General features: G+C 33.9%; 1 protein-coding gene across 9 annotated transcripts in view; it reads right to left on the bottom strand.

Moving 5' to 3' along the window:
- Nucleotides 1-19,468, bottom strand: part of LOC106156488 (receptor-type tyrosine-protein phosphatase eta) — a 77,417-nt gene that overhangs the window by 55,577 nt on the left and 2,372 nt on the right. For 7 of the 9 annotated variants that reach the window (XR_015331333.1, XR_015331332.1, XM_086997031.1 and 4 more), the window contains exons 2-8: nt 16,919-16,931; nt 16,178-16,288; nt 14,662-14,673; nt 12,067-13,431; nt 11,611-11,733; nt 11,078-11,236; nt 10,498-10,761 (exon numbers count right to left, since the gene is read on the bottom strand). Coding sequence is in view for 7 of the 9 variants with exons in the window: in XM_086997031.1 (XP_086853157.1) it covers nt 10,498-10,761; nt 11,078-11,236; nt 11,611-11,733; nt 12,067-13,431; nt 14,662-14,673; nt 16,178-16,288; nt 16,919-16,931 (2,047 nt within the window). In the remaining 2 variants the exon portion in view is untranslated. The remainder of the gene's footprint in view (nt 1-10,497; nt 10,762-11,077; nt 11,237-11,610; nt 11,734-12,066; nt 13,432-14,661; nt 14,674-16,177; nt 16,289-16,918; nt 16,932-19,468) is intronic. The other 2 variants (XM_086997059.1, XM_086997065.1) reach the window with 2 other exon arrangements.

Here is a 19,468-nt window from a genome sequence, read left to right as displayed (position 1 = left end):
ATTTTCGAATTGACCTGTATTTTTCTAACATTGCTCACTCCTGTGAATTTCTACACAATAGGCTCATTGGTTTTCTTGAAAACAGTGTTGCATATATGCTGACAAAAGAGAAAACCTGGGGGAAGCACTGGGCATATCTCTGCTAATCTCGAAGATATGAGAGGCAAAAAATATGCAAAGTTCAGTTCATGGTGAAAAAGTAGTTCAAAGGTCAATTTCAAGGTCACAGTATATGACTTCCTTTTGAAGTTCAATAGTAACTATGGACATTTCTTTGCCAATTTTGGAGATATAAAGGCCAGAAAACATGCAAAGTGCTGTTCATCATAAAAAGTAGGCCAAAGGTCAATTTTAATGTCACAGTTTTATTGCCATTATATGACTTTCTATTCAAGTTCAATAGTAATTTTGGGCGTATCTCTGCCAGTTTTTGAGATAATATATTATTAGAAAATTTGCAAAGTTCAGTTAATGGTGAAAAGTAGGTCAAAGGTCAATTTCAGGGTCACAGTTAGATTGCCAGTATATGACTTTCAAGTTCAAAAGTAACTATGGGTGTACTCTGCCAGTTTTGAAGATATAAAGATCAGAAAACTTGCAAAGTGCAGTTCATCATGAAAAGTAGGACACAGTTAGATTACCAGTACATGTATATGACTTCCTATTCAAGTTCAATAGTAACTTTGGACCTATCTCTGCCAATTTTGGAGTATTTCACATTTTATTTTCACCACTGAATATTGCGATGTTGTACTTTTTGATATAGCGCAACACCTAAACCATATCGAATAATAAACAAGGCAGCAAAGCTGTCAAATGTACAGACAAAAAACAGAAAAAAGCGCAGGAAATAAGATACTGTCAATTTTGATGCATTAATGTATTATGCTTACTGTAACTACATAGCCAACATCAAATTCTAATTCTGCATAACATTGAATTAGGATGAAAGTAAAATGTGTAACAAGCATTAGACTGAGTTCCCATACTTAGATCAATCTAACAGGATCAATCCAACTCCAAGGGGTTTCTCACTAAATTGCTTTCAGTTTAAGCGGCTTAGGATTCTGGCATGCCAGTTTCAGTAGGCGTGACAGACAGCTAAGCCACTTACATTGATTGCAATTTAGCGAGAATTCCCTTGGAGATACATCGATCCACAGTTAGCATGATAGGGTCTGGAAATAGTCCCTAAGGCTTGAGGCTGATAAGAGTTAAACTTTGGAAATGCCAGAATGAGATAAAGTGAAAATTTCTTAAACTCATTGCTTAAACTCAATTTAAAAAAATATATATATATATAATCATACTTGTAAGTTAAAAAAATACAGAAAGTGTTACAAAGTTACAGTACAGGGCTCCTGGTGGATGGGAGTGATAAGTCACATCTTGAAAATGCCAGTTTGAAAAATTAAAAATTAAAGAAAAAATTACAAAAATATTCCACTAAAGCTCAATTCAGTCTAGCTGCATAACCATGATATGAATCATCCAACTTCAGTTTAAACAGTGTAAACAAGTCACAGAAATATAATATATTTTGTTTTACCACAAAAAGGGCAGTCATAGCTATTATTCTGATATCTGAACTTGTCATCAGACCATGTGACCTCCATAGGTGGCTATACTTTGTAATAATTTCTTAAGAGATTTTAACAAAAAAAAACTTTTTAGAAAAAAAATTATTTGCCAAAAAAGAACAGTTATTATCCCTTTAACTGTAAAGTCAAGTTGCAAATATTGCACAACAGGTAGTATCAATAAAAGTGAACTGTTACATACCCTTGGGAGTTATAAGTCCCACACTGAAAATGCCAGTAGGTAAAAGATAAAAATTTCAAAAATATATACAACAGAATAACATGGTCAATAAGATTCAGCTTCAGGACCATATGTGAGAGTTCAAATTCACATAATGAAAATCCCTATATGTGAAAAATGATGACAGTGCATAAAATAATATTACACAATGTTTAAAGACATAAAAACCAACACAACTGCTAATGTGGAAAAACAAAATTCACAGTGCTTCTGGTGGATGACAGTTGAAAGTGTCATCTTGAAGATGCTAGTGTTTGAAAAAAAAATTAAAAGAAAATGTAAAATAAAACAACAAAAAATACCAATAAAGCTGCTATTCAAACTTTTAATCTAGCTGTACAATTACTAACATGATATGAATAACCCTATTGAGTTTGAGAATAATAAGGCACTGTTATTCATCTTTAGCATTAATGTAAGCATTACACAAAATTTTTCTTTTGTAAACTTATTTTCAATATTAAATAACATTTACCTGCATAATAATAATCGATTCCTAATTATGTGACAGTTAAGAGAGCTAAACCTATGGGACTTTACAATGAAATCTCAATGTGTGTTTATGTAATCTCATTTAATGGCCACTTGAAAATCAATTAAGCAAATTATTTTATAACCCTGAAATAATTTGAAAATCAATTAAGCAAATTACTTTATAACCCTGAATTAACTGCCTACTATCCATATACATTTATTGCACCAAATAGCACTCTACTGCATTGCTTTCAAAACAGAAAACAATTACAATGGTTTTCCAACACAAGCTGCACTTCAGTCTTTTCAGTAAGGTTGATTATCATAAGTAACATGGTTTTCCCTTAATCGCCATCCTGGCAGCAGTGTCCAAAGTAGGGTTTTCTTCAACTTTCATGCAATATAACATAATACTTAACAGCAATAAACCATCAATTTTTTTATAAAAAAAATAAAAGTATCATGGATATTCAGAAAATGTGATACGGAAAGGTCTCCAAGGACATGGAAGTTCAGAGTCACACTTTCAAAATGCCAAAATGTTAACAAGAGATAACTGTACTGAAATGATTTTCTTTCCATTTTCAACACCTTTTCTTACATAAAACAATAATCAATTTACTGTCATTTTTATATGATCAACTAGGAAAATTGTTGACATAGGAAAAATATAAATAGAACAATTTATAATGTCCAATTTGCTCCATTTGGAGATTCTGAACATAGTGAATGATTGAATCTGACAAACTGCAATGATGAGTTCCTTTCCATTTTTGATACTTTATTACACAATGCACTATAATAGGTTTACCGTCATTTTTATATAATCAACTAACAATATTGTTAAGAAGCAGAAAATGTTAAAACAACACTTTTACATATCCAATTAGTTCTGTAATGAGACTGTTAACATGCTTAAGAATTAAATCTGAAGAAAAACCACTTATATACAAAAAGGCTAATAACTTCATCAAAACTTAACTGATCAAGCTAATTTTCAAACTTGATCTGTATACTGGTCAGATTGATCACTCCTGTGAGTTGCAAGACAAAAGGCTGATTGTTTTTCCTTAAAATGCGTTATCAGTGTTGCATGTATGCTGAATAAAGGAAAAAAACAGCATTACTTTTGTTAAAATAGTCCAATCACGCCAATTTTCAAACTTGACCTGCGTATTATAAATATTCACCAGTTCTGTAAATTTCAATCCAAAAGGAAAAACATTTTTACACTTATCAAGTTATCGGTGTTACAAAAGTGCTGAAAAAATTGAAAAAAAAAAAACAAACAGGATAACTTCCATAAAAATTGCCCGATCTTGCTGATTTTCAAACTTGACCTGCGTATTATGAATATTCATTAGTTCTGTAAGTTTCAAGCCAAAAGAAAAAACAGTTTTCCACTTATTGTGTTATCAGTGCTGCATATATGCTGAAAAAAAGTGAAAAAACAGCATAAATTCCCTAACAATGATCCAATCATGCTGATTTTCGAACTTGACCTGCGTATTATGAATATTCATCAGTTCTGTAAATTTGAATACAAAATGTTAAACGGTATTCCACTTATCGTGTTATCACTGAGTGCACGGCGACGACGGCGACGACAGACGCAGATGATGGCTATATGTACAGACACATCTGTGTCTGTACATAAAAAATGGACACCACCTCCAATATCGCACTTGACAAGTTCTACTAAATGCAAAAAACAAAAGGTCTCTAGCATTTAAGGTTCCAGAATTAGTTTTCAGTTTAGGTACCTAATGGCTGCTTCTCCTGTGAAAATGCAACGATTGACCCCAAACTCCCAACAAGGCAGCAAAGCTGTCAAGTGTACAGACAAAAAAACAGAAAATAAAGATGCAAATAAGTGAAAAATTAAATTTTCACAAAAAACTGTTAAATTGCCAGATAAATTTACCAAACAGACTGCGTTGCCTATTGAAGCTGTATGTTAGACCCATGTTTCTTTCCTGTAAGTTTGAGAACAGTAAGTGACATGATTTCCCTTTAATGGTCATCATAGGAGCAGTGCACAAAATAGGGGTTTCTTCAAATTTTGATGCAACATTACATAACGTTTAACAGCATAATGACAATCAAATGTTATTAATAAAATATTAGTAACATGGACATTCAGAAAATGTGACAAGCAAAAGTCTTCAGGATCATGGAACTTTAAAGTCACACCTTTAAAATACCAATATGTGAAAAATTAAATTTTCACAAAAAACCGTTTAACTGCCCAAAAAAAAAAAAAAAAAAAAAAAAAAAAAATACAAAACAGACTGCATTGCCTACTGAACCTGTATTTTAGTCCCATGTTTCTTTCCTGTAAGTTTGAGAACAGTAAGTGACATGATTTTCCTTAAATGGTCATCATGGAAGCAGTGCCCAAAATGGGGGTTTCTTCAAATTTTGATGCAATATTACATAATGTTTAACAGCTTAATGACCATCAATTTTTAATTATAAAATATTTGTATCACAGATATTCAGAAAATGTGACTAGCAAAGGTCTTCAGGCCCATGGAACTTCAAAGTCACACCTTGAAAATGCCAAAATGTAAACAAGACAGCACTGTTCTGAAATGGGTTTATTTCCATTTTTAACACTTTTTAAACATAAAACAAAATAAACATTTTACTGCCATTTTTATATGACCAACTAAGAAAATTGATGAGATGGGAAAAGTATCAATAGAACAGTGTTAAATGTCCAATTTCCTCCATTCTGAGATTCTGAACATAGTGGATGATTGAATCTGACAAACTGCAATGATATGAGTTTATTTCCATTTTTGACACTTTATTACACAATACATAATAAAAAGTTTACCATGTTTTTTACATAATCAACTAACAATGTTGTAAAGATGCAGGAAATATCAAACAAACACTTTAAGGCATCTTATTAGTTAAATAATGAGACTGTTAACATGCCTAATAATTGAATCTGAGGAAATGTGAAAAAACAGTATAACTTCTAAAATAATGGCCTGATCATGCTGATTTTCGAACTCAACCTGCATTTAAGTAAGATTGACCACTCCAGTGAGTATAATTACAATTGGCCAATCCGTTTTTCTTATATTGTGTTATCAGTGTTGCATTTATATTGAAAATAGTGAAAAAACAGCATAAATTCCCTAACAAGGCAGCAAAGCTGTCAAATGTACAGACAAAGAACAGAAAATAAAGATGCAAATAAGTGAAAAATTAAATTTCACAAAAAACTGTTAAATTGCCAGAAAAATTTACCAAACAGACTGCGTTGCCTATTGAAGCTGTATGTTAGACCCATGTTTCTTTCCTGTAAGTTTGAGAACAGTAAGTGACATGATTTCCCTTAAATGGTCATCATAGGAGCAGTGCCCAAAATAGGGGTTTCTTCAAATTTTGATGCAACATTACATAATGTTTAACAGCATAATGACAATCAAATGTTATTAATAAAATATTAGTAACATGGACATTCAGAAAATGTGACAAGCAAAAGTCTTCAGGATCATGGAACTTTAAAGTCACACCTTTAAAATACCAATATGTGAAAAATTAAATTTTCACAAAAAACCGTTTAACTGCCCCAAAAAAAAAAAAAAAAAAAAAAAAATACAAAACAGACTGCATTGCCTACTGAAGCTGTATTTTAGTCCCATGTTTCTATCCTGTAAGTTTGAGAACAGTAAGTGACATGATTTTCCTTAAATGGTCATCATGGAAGCAGTGCCCAAAATGGGGGTTTCTTCAAATTTTGATGCAATATACATAATGTTTAACAGCTTAATGACCATCAATTTTTAATTATAAAATATTTGTATCACAGATATTCAGAAAATGTGACTAGCAGAGGTCTTCAGGCCCATGGAACTTCAAAGTCACGCCTTGATAATGCCAAAATGTAAACGAGACAGCACTGTTCTGAAATGGGTTTATTTCCATTTTTAACACTTTTTAAACATAAAACAAAATAAACATTTTACTGCCATTTTTATATGTCCAACTAAGAAAATTGATGAGATGGGAAAAGTATCAATAGAACAGTGTTAAATGTCCAATCTCTTCCATTCTGAGATTCTGAACATAGTGGATGATTGAATCTGACAAACTGCAATGATATGAGTTTATTTCCATTTTTGACACTTTATTACACAATACATGATAACAAGTTTACCATGTTTTTTACATAATCAACTAACAATGTTGTAAAGATGCAGGAAATATCAAACAAACACTTTAAGGCATCTTATTAGTTAAATAATGAGACTGTTAACATGCCTAATAATTGAATCTGAGGAAATGTGAAAAACAGTATAACTTCTAAAATAATGGCCTGATTATGCTGATTTTCGAACTCAACCTGCGTTTTAGTAAGATTGACCACTCCTGTGAGTTTAATGACAATTGGTCAATCTGTTTTTCTTATATTGTGTTTAAGTGTTGCATATATGCTAAAAAGTAAAAAAACAGCATAACTTCTAAAATAGTGGCCCGATCATGCCGATTTTCGAACTTGACCTGTGTTTTAGTAAGATTGAAAACTCCCGTGAGTTTCATGACAACAGGCCTATCGGTTTTCCTTAAAATGTGTTAACAGGGTTGCATATATGCTGAAAAGTGAAAAAACAGCATAAATTCCCTAAAAGTGACCCGATCATGCTGATTTTCGAACTTGACCTGCGTATTATGAATATTCATCAGTTCTGTAAGTTTCAAGTCAAAAGGTAAAATGGTTTTCCACTTATCGTGTTATCGGTGCTGCATATATGCTGAAAAAAGTGAAAAAACAGCATTAATTCCCTAAAAGTGACCCGATCATGCTGATTTTCGAACTTGACCTGCGTATTATGAATATTCATCAGTTCTGCAAGTTTCAAGTCAAAAGGTAAAATGGTTTTTCACTTATCGTGTTATCGGTAAAAGTGCACGGCGACGGCGACGACAGACGCAGATGATGGCTATATGTACAGACACATCTGTGTCTGTACATAAAAATGGCCCAATCATGCTGATTTTCGAACTTGACCTGCGTATTATGAATATTCATCAGTTCTGTAAGTTTCAAGTCAAAAGGTAAAATGGTTTTCCACTTATCCTGTTATCGGTGCTGCATATATGCTGAAAAAAGTGAAAAAACAGCATAAATTCCCTAAAAGTGACCCGATCATGCTGATTTTCGAACTTGACCTGCGTATTATGAATATTCATCAGTTCTGTAAGTTTCAAGTCAAAAGGTAAAATGGTTTTCCACTTATCGTGTTATCGGTGCTGCATATATGCTGAAAAAAGTGAAAAAACAGCATAAATTCCCTAAAAGTGACCCGATCATGCTGATTTTGAACTTGACCTGCGTATTATGAATATTCATCAGTTCTGCAAGTTTCAAGTCAAAAGGTAAAATGGTTTTCCACTTATCGTGTTATCGGTAAAAGTGCACGGCGACGACGGCGACGACAGACACAGATGATGGCTATATGTACAGACACATCTGTGTCTGTACATAAAAGTGAAAGGAGTCCCTAATTTTAACCCCTCACTATAATACGAGAGCTTAGGTCTGTGTAGTTTCCAAAAATTGGCACAAATAAATATTTCTTTGCAGAAAATTCCCATTTTTAGAAATTTGAAAGAAAGACCAAATGTCAACTCCAAGGGCATATTTGGAATCTCCACAAAATCTTCTATAGTAATTTTTCCCATAGTTCCTTCGGTTTGGGAGATATTTAGCATTGAATTTTTTCTTTCTGATTCTGTAACAATTTGCTACACTAAACTAGCCTCTTAACCTCAGAGACTAGGCTAAATTCATGCAAACATAGTCCCCATATGACAATAAGAAGATTAGAGCAAGATAATTTCTACCTAACTTTGTTGTAATATGCCAAAAATTGTAAAACAATACCATGTTGCCTGGACAGTTATAAAAAAAAAAAATTACGGTAATGTGCCAAGCATTTCGACGGGCCCAGTCAATCCGACCACAAAAATTATTTTATAAAATTAATTTTTCTGGGCTCAAACATTTAGTCCATACGTCAAAATCATGCGACAGAATTTTTTTCTTGTTCCGATTGTTCGACCACATCGTCGGCAAGACTCGGTAAATTTTCAAGCCAGTGAAATAGATGCTGCATGCCTCGGCCCTTTGTCAATTGTTGTCCTTTCAATAGCTCTCGTCAATGAGGAAGAAACAATTAATTGAAGATCTAATCTGGAAGCATGACGTACCTGTCATTTCCTTTGTCCCTGATGACAATAATAGTGCTTATAGACAAACAAATTGTGTTAATTAAGCAGACTTGCCCTCGCTGACTGATTCATCACGCCTGTAACTGGGGAGGGGGGTGGGGTTAAAAAAGGTCTATTCTGGATGAAACCAAATATCGACAGTGGGTAGAATACGTCGTAAACACCTTCATATAGACCATATATAGCGTTTGCTAGCAATAAAAAGTTTGGGAAGAATAAGCAATTTATTTTCAAGTTCGATTGAAATATATATGCAGATGGGGAAACGTTCTTGAAGTCAATACCGCAAGATCTTACATTTACTACAATCGACCGAAGGATCAGCGGGATCAACCGCCCAGACTTCTTGGCGCCAAATACCACGCGCTGTCAAAATCTGACGAACACGTGTAGCTGTTAACCTACATGGATAACTGATTCGTCAACAATAAAAATAACGTCTTCCTTAACTCCATGGGAGCTTCATAGAGAGTTCCACTGGGTATTTATGTTACCTGTGAGTCACTTTCTATTTCCCCAGATGCATGAAATGTTGATAATATTTAGCGCAATCCACGAAGAACTCCATTCCTGTGACACCCCTCCCCCAAAATGGGACCGTCTTCATTAACATGTGGTTTGCGCTATGCTGGAGCAGACTAGATAAGACCAGTCTCTCATTTCTGCATGTGCTCGATTCTCACGTCAAATTATAAATGCAACTGTTTTGTGAAAATTATGGCAATTAAATGCTTTTTTTACGTTCGGGTTGTATCAGTGGGGTTTTCAATATGCACCGAGGTTTGTGCACAGCAAGAGTGTATAAGTAAGAAAATCGGAAGATACTGTATGTCTATCGGCACAGGTAGGCTCCATATTTTGCCTTTTCTCAATATGTTTTAATATGACATGCTTTTTAAACAAAATACTTAAAAGTAATTTGAAGTTACACTGATTTCCGTTTGAGTACCAGTTGGTATTCTTTGATACGGGTGATTGAATTTTCTTCAGAAGTACGTACGTCTACGCCTGGACGCTGAGCAAGCCTTGCGGGTTGAAAACAACTGATCTCAGACTGGTAAAAAATTTCAGTTCGGTTGATTTCTGTTGTCATATTAAAATTCAAATAGGGCGTACGTAGATCACATAACAAGTTTAAGTCCACTAAAGCTACCGGTTTCAAATAAAAGTGACCGGCCTTTGTTTACAACACCTGTTTCCGGGGAAATACTCGTCCCACTTGGGAAGCGCATCATGAAAATGATCGTGGGTGAGGGAAATATATAATTAGAAATTATAATTGTCGTCTTTTTTAATGTTAAGTAATGTTAGCACATATTGTACACAGCAAAATAAGATTTCAGAAGGAGGATAAAACATGCCTAAAACACATGTTAGGCGAAAATTGCGGCTTATCTTGCGTAACACTTCCGGTAAAATGCAATACTTCCGGAAAGATGGACGTTTTGGCAGATGCCCCTAACAATCCGACGATATCAAAGGTTTCCATTTGCTGTATTTTAATCAATTCGACCAAACTGACATTTCCATGAAATTAATTAATTAATCTTGGTCGAATTGTTTGGCATATTACCGTATCCAAATTTGAAATGCCCGATATCGATTTTAGGATCACAAAATGATTTAAAATCTTAGTTCAAAACCATCTGATTGGGATGATATAGGGTCTTTAAGAGCAAAATCAATTCCCCCAAAAAAGTAATAGCAAAATCCTGCTCAGTTTTGAATTTGACATGCAATTAAAGCCAATAAGTGACCACAATGAGTTTGTATCAAAACAGAAAAGCTGCTTCAAAGTTATTGCAGAAATAACATATGTCCACAGCTTTGACTCCAGCTGCACAAATCTCCATAAAATTAGGTCCTGCAAGAAAGATTAATGTTTAAATATAAGCACATAATGAAAAGCAATGTTGTGGAGTCTTATGAACATAATTTCTTTCCACTTACAAGTTTGCACAGTCAAGGTGAATGGGTCACTTGATGATCCTTGGAGTTCAGCAGTAACTCTGATCTCATATATTGTCCCAGGAGTCAAAGATGTACAATTGTATTGTCTCTGATTAACATTTTCTGTTACATTTATTCCATTTACAGGGGATTTTGCTGAGCATGCCACATGAAAAGACTGTGCATTTCCTTCTATTTCCCAAGTTAAATAAATTCCTGTTGTTGTGACAGGTGGTGATGGTGTCAAATCTGGAGATGCAGGTACTGAGAAATGAAGAAGAAAAATGTATTAACTATATCTGAAAAATTAAATACATGAGAAAAAAAATTTAAACATAATATGCAACTACCATCTACCAAATTGCAACTTTTCCTTCACTCTGTATGCTTATCAAAACTAAACTTCTGTCAAGATCTTGCTCATTTGATAACATTTGATCTTATTCATCCTTATTAATTCTGTATTGAGTTTAAGCTGATTTCATCAACATAAAAAAACATCTAAAGCCAACTGTCCTGCTCTTTAAATCCTTAATTAAAAGATATGTGAAAATGTCTTTCATTGCAAGATTTTTCTCACCTGTTGTTCTAATTATCTCAGCTGAACTGTTCAACTGACCTCTGGTGGCTATCACTTGGACAATGTAGTACTCTCCTGGTAACAAACCAGTGATGTTAGCAGAGGTGGCTGAACTTGACAAATTGGCATGTGAGATGCTAAATGTTGAATCAGATGCATCTGTAAGAAGATTTCAGTAAAAAGTTAATTACATGATAAAACCACTGATTTCACAATGGTTCAGAACAATTCATTTCCACAGAAAACATTTTCATCGCTTAATTTTTTTTATATAAAAGCTAGAGGTGGCAGTGCATAAGAATACTATTCAGTGAGGTGATAAACAATTACTGACCATGGATATCTAATAGAAGGACAAGGAAATTATTGATTGGACACTTCTTAAATTTTAGAACAATGACAACATCACTTAATTTCTTTAACATAACCTTTTAAATTTTTTTCGCAATTCACAACATCTTTTCCACCAGTCCCAAATAAATTTAATGGAACAGACCTCACCTTAACTTTGACTACTACCATAAAACACCCACCTCTCAGCCTGTACTGTACGATATATGAATCTATTGTCCCATTCACTATTTGCCAAGTAACTTCCAGGGATTTGGTCGTTTTGCCGGCAATCTTAAGTCCTGTTGGAGCACTGAGAGGAGGTGCTGAAAATGGAAACTTTGTATTTAGGAAGTTTATGAATTTGTTTATCCCATTACTTTTCAATACATGCAGTAAAAAAACATCAAAAAGTAATTGGCAAACTAATCAAAATATACCCAAAACTATAATAATTCATAATAATTTAAAAACTTATCAAGAGTAGAAATGAAAATACTGTACAGAGAGCAGTCATACTGTTATATCTAATGAAAAAAATGCAATATGTAAAACCTTGCTAAAAGCAGACATGTAAAAATAATGCTACCTCAAATCATCACAAAAGATAAGAAAATTGACATGAACTCTTTAAAAGCAAAATTCACATTTTTTCTTACCAACTGTAGTTTCAATTGAATAAGTTGTCAAATTTCCCTGAATATCTGTAATTGGTACTACTGTGGTAATATTACTATTTGAAACTTTACTGGCACTTGTTACTGTTGTATTTGGATTTCCTGTATCAGTTAAACTAAATGGGGTGCTAGTAGAAATATTGAAACTTTGAGTGGACTGATTAGATGAAACAGCAGTTGTAAGGGGAACAGATATTCTGTTGGACATTTCCATTGTTGGTGTGAAGTTCCCATCATGTGTACCATCTTGCAGTGTTGTATACAGTGCTGTGGTTTCAGTTCCATTTGCAGGTGACCCTGATGAAAGACCACCAGGCCAACCTGAACTACTTAGCTGTAATGTTGTTATATGCACTGGGGCGGCTGTACTTATATCAATGCTACTGTTATAACCTGATGTGACAACTTCAAACTCAGTTGTCTGTGTACTGAATCCACTGTTACTGGTCTCATTTAATGATTCCTTTTTTATGGTTGTTGGTAAAGCATGTGTCTGGTTAGACATCGACACTGCAGATGCCATCACTGTAGTAGCTGATGCAGTAGGATCATTTGAGTTCTGACCAGATTCTGTAATGCTACTGCTCATAGTTGCACTGAACATGGTATTGTTTTGATTTTCAGGTTGGAATGTAGTAGTTGGGTCTGTTATAATTTGCACTATTGTTTCCTCTTTTGCTGATGAAATGGTGGAATCGGTTCCTGTTGAAATCTTGCCAGATGTCACTGTCTGCTGCATTGGGGACATTGCCTCATTTGAGTCACTTCTCTCTGAGGTACTGGCTGAAATGTTTTGCATGGCTGGGGTTGTCTCCTCCTCAAATAATTCAGTTGCACTGACTGTAAATGAACTAGTTGTCCTCTCAGATTCATGCATGCCTGTAAACCTAGAAACTGGCTCTGTATTTCCACCCTGAGCATTGCCTGTCATATCAGACCAGCTGTGTTCAGTGTTAGGTGAAGAGGATTCCTCAGCAGAAGAGGTAGACTTCTCATTTGCACCAGTGGAAAATGATGACACTTGGATTTTTGTTGATGCATCAGATAAGCCAGACGCAACAGAAGTGCTTGTTTCCTTTATAGCTGAAGCTTCTGCTGTGCTCGCTGCGGGATCTGGCTTGTTTGAAGATCCCTTGCTTGTAGGAGTAGCAGTAATATCACTATGACCTGAAAGGGGCACATCAGTATCACCCGACCAGCCACTAACTGTGCTTGATACAAGTTCCTGTGTTTTGGTGATCTCCAGGCCCGCACTCCAAGACTGAGAAGTGGTTGGTAGCACTGGGTCTGTTTCTAGAGTTGGAACAACAGCTTTTTCTTCAGGAGATATCACTGGTGTGCCTGCTCCTACAGTATCAAGAACCCTTTTGCTTGTAATTAGGTGACTGACTATTGAAAAACATCAAAACAAGGATTGATTAAGAATCCTGGTAAGAGGAAGGTTGCTTGCTCTAAAGGTCTGGTTAGAAAGGCTCTCAAGGTCTGGTTAGAAAGGATCCAAGCATACATCTTTGGCAAGACAGCAGATCTGGGAAACAAGATGCTCTCATGGAACAACCATAGCTTTAGGCTGCACAAACATGGGGGTTTGAAGGAATTGTTAGCAAAATAAATTGCAACAGCTTGGGTACACCATACAGGTTTAAGCCATACAGGCATTATGCATATACCTATCAATTCAAATGACTATCTGAAGTCTAAAGAAAAGTCGGTGAAATTTCTCCCTTAAAAAAGTGAACACAGTTTTCACACTTTATTGTTGTTTCTTCCTTGTACCATTCCAATGATACGTGTTGACTTGTGTTGATCTTTAACCATGTACCAAAATATGCAGTCTAATCAATTCTATACAACTACACCATATTTGACTTGGCTTCATTATTAGATTCCTTACTGAAATCACTTTAAATTTCCTTTTTGCTCTCCATAATTTGCAATACATAAACTTTTATCATTTAACTAATATCATTCAACTTCAGTATACTGCCAATATACAACCAGCTGATCCTGGCCAATAATTTATTTATAAGATGCTTTTATTCAAAATGCTGCAGTTAGATTCATCAAGTTAAAATTTCAGTAATATTACTTAAACAGATAAGGTCACATGCATTTATCTTTTGTCAAAAGCAAGCAGAGAACTTGTTAAATCACATCAAAAATTATGTTAACTTCCTGGTAATTCTGGCACTGCACAAGTATATACAGTCTGAAAGTTAAGATAAGCATGTGGGGTATGTGCCAGGCAAAGAGGGTTGCTTTAAAGGCATAAGTTTACATAATGTGTAAATAAAGAAAAACATGCATCAATACTTGAACAATTTTCAATTACTGAACTACACAATAAATCATTACTGCTTGGCATAAAATACACCACTCAACTACTAGGCTATTATTTTTAAATGTCAGAAATACAAGTTACATTCTCAGCATGTTCAACTTAAAATTCTACGTATAAGAGTCACTTCTGTATGACTAACTATACGCAAATTACAGCTTTAATGACAACATGCCCACAAGTTTGGTACAGTTGAACATAACATAGCTACGTATGTCAAGTTAATGACTAAAACTTACCAGTTGGAGTACCTATCAAATATACATACCATTAAACAATAGCTTTTTCTTGAAGAAATGTTTCCACAAAATCAAATGAACAAGATGAACATTTTTTCATGATATAATACCATAATTGATCATGTGTATCTCTAAAAATATCTATGAATTCATTAATAGGTGTTTAAAAGTTCTCTCTATGCTGAATATAAACATTTTTTCATCTACAATTTATAAGCTACAATTCTTAAGGAATCAAGTCAATGAAAAAGTGAAAAATGATATATACAAAAAAATAAGTGGGAATGATAATACAACATATTTATGCTAGTCTCTACTGTCTATTTCGGAATTCATTTAGGACCCCAATTAGGCTGACAAATGACAAAAACAAAAATATAAAGAAAGATAGGTTCGCGAATTGATAAGGCAATTAAAGAAAGAGACAAATATTTTTATCTAATTTGGTGGCTGTTTATGAGCTTTCTCTTTGCATTAGCAAATAATACCAATATAACATTACATAAATATAAGTGCACCTGTTCAGTCTTATCTGATATATCCAAGATAAGATACCTATCAGTTGGTAATCATTAATTGAAATTGTGTCTGGGAATAATATTGCTCAGCGAGACAGAGATAAGCATGAGTTCTGAGATATTTTAAGCGTAGGCTTACTGTCACCTTCATTCTTTTATAAACTGCTTTACTTTTTAACAAAATGCACTTCCTTAATACTTAAAACTCCATGCTGTAGGTCTTGTGAATATTTAAAACTTCAAATTTATTATTTAATACAACAAACCATGACAAGAGTGTCAATTTAGAAAGTAACAAATGCATGGTGTATATTTCACTATGTTTTGGTAACAAGCACCATCCAGTAGAAAACTGTTGGACTATCTCGATTCCAGAAACATCCAACACTCAGAGTAACAGGCCATGTTCCGAATATCAAAAGGGTCAGTTAGTGCCAGTGGAATATTGTAAGGGTGTAAGACAAACATATTTCCATGAAGAATAAACACATGGAGAGATACTTATGGTCAGTTGGAGATTTGCCAAATTATGTGGGTTGCACTGTGGTTTTAAAGGTTATCACTTTATCCAGTCACATTTCACAGATAACAGATTTCAGAAACACCCAACGCCCAGAATTCTACCTTTACCAAACTGAAACTTACTCACAAGCTCTAACCGAGTTTTAGTATTCTTGAGAAATTACTCTCAGCTTAAAACTTTTTTTTCACACAATGACATAATTTCACATCTGACAAAATCAAAACCAATAGCAGATGCAAGCATAATAAAATTGCACACCTGAAGTTGTTGTTCAAATATCAAATGATTATCTAATTTACAAATCACATGACAAAGATAGATTTTAACAATCTGCTTGAAAATACATGCATTTTAAAACAATAACTAAGGTGCTCAAACACTTTTCTAAGCAGCCACAAATCCAAGAAGAAATAACATACCCTCCCTCTTGGGACTTCAAGGAAGGGGAGAACTTGTTCAAAAAAGTGCTACATACCTGCCTCTGTGGTTGTCACAGCAATAGTAGTTACTGAGGTTGATTCAGTTGTTACTTGAGAAGTGGTAGTGAGAGTGCTGGCTGTTGTGCTGTCAATACTGTCATTAGTGGCTGATAGAAAATAATCCATGCAGTGATTCAAAGAAAAAAAGCTTCAACCAGGTTGGTTCATTCTAGCATTTTCCCCTGCTTCGTGAGCAAGTGAATAGCTGCACATTTGAAGGCATACTGTGCAAGTTTTAAAAATTCCCAAGGTCAGATTTTAAATTGCTATACACCCTACAAAGCTACTCGTCATTCATAATTCAGACCTAAAAAACTAGGAAACCCCTTCATTGGAAAAAAAATTGAATTTAAATGCTGGGGCAGATAGATCAATGATTCGTGAGTAGAAAAAAAATGTTTTTTTTCCTGAGAAAAAAAATTCCCGGTGGATAAATCCTGTAAAATTACTTTAAAGTAAAATCAAACTTTTGAATCAAAACAAAGATTACTTGTAACTTAGCCATTTAATTATTTGAAAAATGATTTCCATAAACCAAATAAATCATTTTGAGCACCTTCCTAAAATTTCACAAGCCAGAATGAACCAAGTGTGCAAATAACTTCTATCTTCTAATCTATAATGCAAATCATCTACACTGACTATGCATACAAAGATTTTGAATAATTACAAGCAATTCTTGAAATGCACATATCAAATTCACTTTGGAAATATCTTTATTATTTCAAAGTACTTACTTTGGCAGGTGACCTGTGAAAAAAATAAAAACATGTTGAAAAGTCAATTTTTCATAGTTTCAATAAAATTCATAGTATGAAAGATATAAATTATATTGAGGAGAGAGAGACACAGAGAAAAAGAGAGAGGGAAGATGAATGCACAAACAACCATGTGATTTAAACTGAAGTCTCCAAAATATCTATAAAATATCTTTCCAAGATCCCAATCATATGAAAGAAATGATTAAGTACTCCCACATTTGGCATACTTTCACAGTTGTAAATAAGTTCACAGTCCACCCTTTTTTAAACTTTGTTTACACTTAAAGCACTGTCAAGTTGTAGATATCTGGCATGTAACTGTGGAATGGGATTTGCAAGCATTTGTGTCCTAAGAGTGGTATGCTTATGAAAAGAATGAAATAAATTCCTATAACTTATCTTTTTTAATGTCAGGTTTTTAAAATTAGTCATTGGTTTAATTCTTTATCCTTTCACCTTTATTACTTTTCAACTACATTTTACAGACACTGGCAAAGTGATTAAGTGTCTTTAAAAACTTGGGGGTTTTAAACAAAATAGGCAGGCTCACCTAAAAAGATAATTACTTTATTCAAACGACATACTGAACAAACACAAATGATAGCGTGTCTAAGCAACAACCCCTTATCTGAGCCTTTTAACCAGGAAGTGTTAGCACAGGGGCAACTATACAGGGATGCAATAAAATGTTGGGGTCACTCGCCATTTTCCTGATTTACAGGGCTTTTGTGACTTTAAAACTCAAACTGACTACAAGTTCCTGTTTTTTTCCTACAATATATTTCTTTTAAAATTATTTTCCATTTGATCTTATTGTGTGATTTGAACAAGAAGAAAAAAGAATTGTATCCTGTCTGGATGTCAGCCATATCTTAACTGTACTGATTTAAGACACTATGACCTGGATGAAAATGGCGACTAATACCCCATTCACACTAGTACTTTTAACTGCAGTCAAGGCCTGACCTCGGTTCTATCGCGGTTAACTTTTCTAATGAGAACGGACGACGTAGCCCTGACCACGTCAAAATAAACCCAGATCGGGAGGTGGGTATAATCGGAGTAAACTCCTGACCACAGTCAAGACCTGCATATGAAGCCCATGCGCACAAGTGTATCGTCATTTGAGCTCCTGCCATGTTGGACAGATTCTAGTAAGAGCGCATGCTTGACAGGAAGTACGCTTGCTGAGATTCTACCGCTACTGATCGCTGTCGGTGTCAGTGTGAACGCCGTTTGGACGCAGTTTGGTTGACCGCAGTTTAATCAGAATAAACTCGACCGTGGTTAATGTTCTAATGTGAATGGCCTATAATGTGTTCTGAACATCAGTAAGGAACATCAAGAATGTACTGAAAAAATACAAAATAAATGTGCCAAAATGTTTATATAACAAGTGTATCACCCCATAATTGTGTCCAAGTTCAGTATAAGGGGTCTAATCTTCTGCCATCAAAAATACCCAAAACAGCTTTTCTAAGACATTTCTACAAATATGTCTTTAAGTGCTAGCCAAACAATTTGGAAAAATCATGATGTATTTATGTATTCTTTTAATTTCACGATACAGATTTATTTCAAGTTGTCTAAACATGCCATCTTCACAAGGAGACCAAACAATGTCAAATATTCCTTTAGCTGTACCTATCCCCAAATTTGTACATGGCAACTATTAATGTTTATTGCACTGTTTATGACATATATTGGCAAACACCAATCAACAGAATGACTTAATGAGTAATTCTGAGACTATAGACTTCTTCAGTACAGATAAAGCATTTCAAGACAAACAAAACAAAGAATACAGCAAACTATATTCAGAAAAAGAGTCACTTCACCATTTAACTTTGAACTTAGTATCACAGAAAAAAATTCAAAACATACAACTTTAAGTTAGCATACTAATTTTTTTTTTTTTCATGGAATTTATCACTTTGTCCAAATATTTTATCAAAACACCTCTTTCAATTACAACTGTACTAGAAATAATACTTTCATACATTGCACCTAACTTCATTAACAATTTTTTTTTACCTCAAATTATCTGGTGAAGTCATGTTTAAACAAAATATTTTCACATATGCTCAAAAATACATCAAACCTCAAACCACAGATGACTAAATGCTGTTTACAAATGTATATCTATTAAACAGTTTTGGGACCATGAATGTATCTTTAGATAAAAATCAAAACATATGATATAAAAAGTTTTTTTATTTTCTCATTTTATTTATTTATTTATTTACTTTTTTTCTTTCTTTATTCTTTTTTTAGTCAGAACTATTTTTTCTTTTTTTGTAGACCAAATGATCATGAAAAAAACCATGTACATTTCTTTTGATCAAATTACTAGACATGAAATGGGAGGTTTATTCTTTAATAAGCATACTGGTGTATAACTTAAATGTACAAACAAATTTTAACTTCAAAAGTTGTAAAAAAAAAAGTACTGAAATTCAAGATAATATGGAGGCTCTATACTTAATGGTGCACTTTCTCTACTTCTATGATAATAGTTATTAAGTA

Source organism: Lingula anatina, chromosome 1, assembly GCF_051362555.1.
Source record: "Lingula anatina isolate TDL-2025a chromosome 1, LinAna3.0, whole genome shotgun sequence".
Lineage (NCBI taxonomy): Eukaryota > Metazoa > Brachiopoda > Lingulata > Lingulida > Lingulidae > Lingula > Lingula anatina.
The sequence above is the reverse complement of the archived record's forward strand: the minus strand, read 5'-3'. Positions and strand labels throughout refer to the sequence as shown.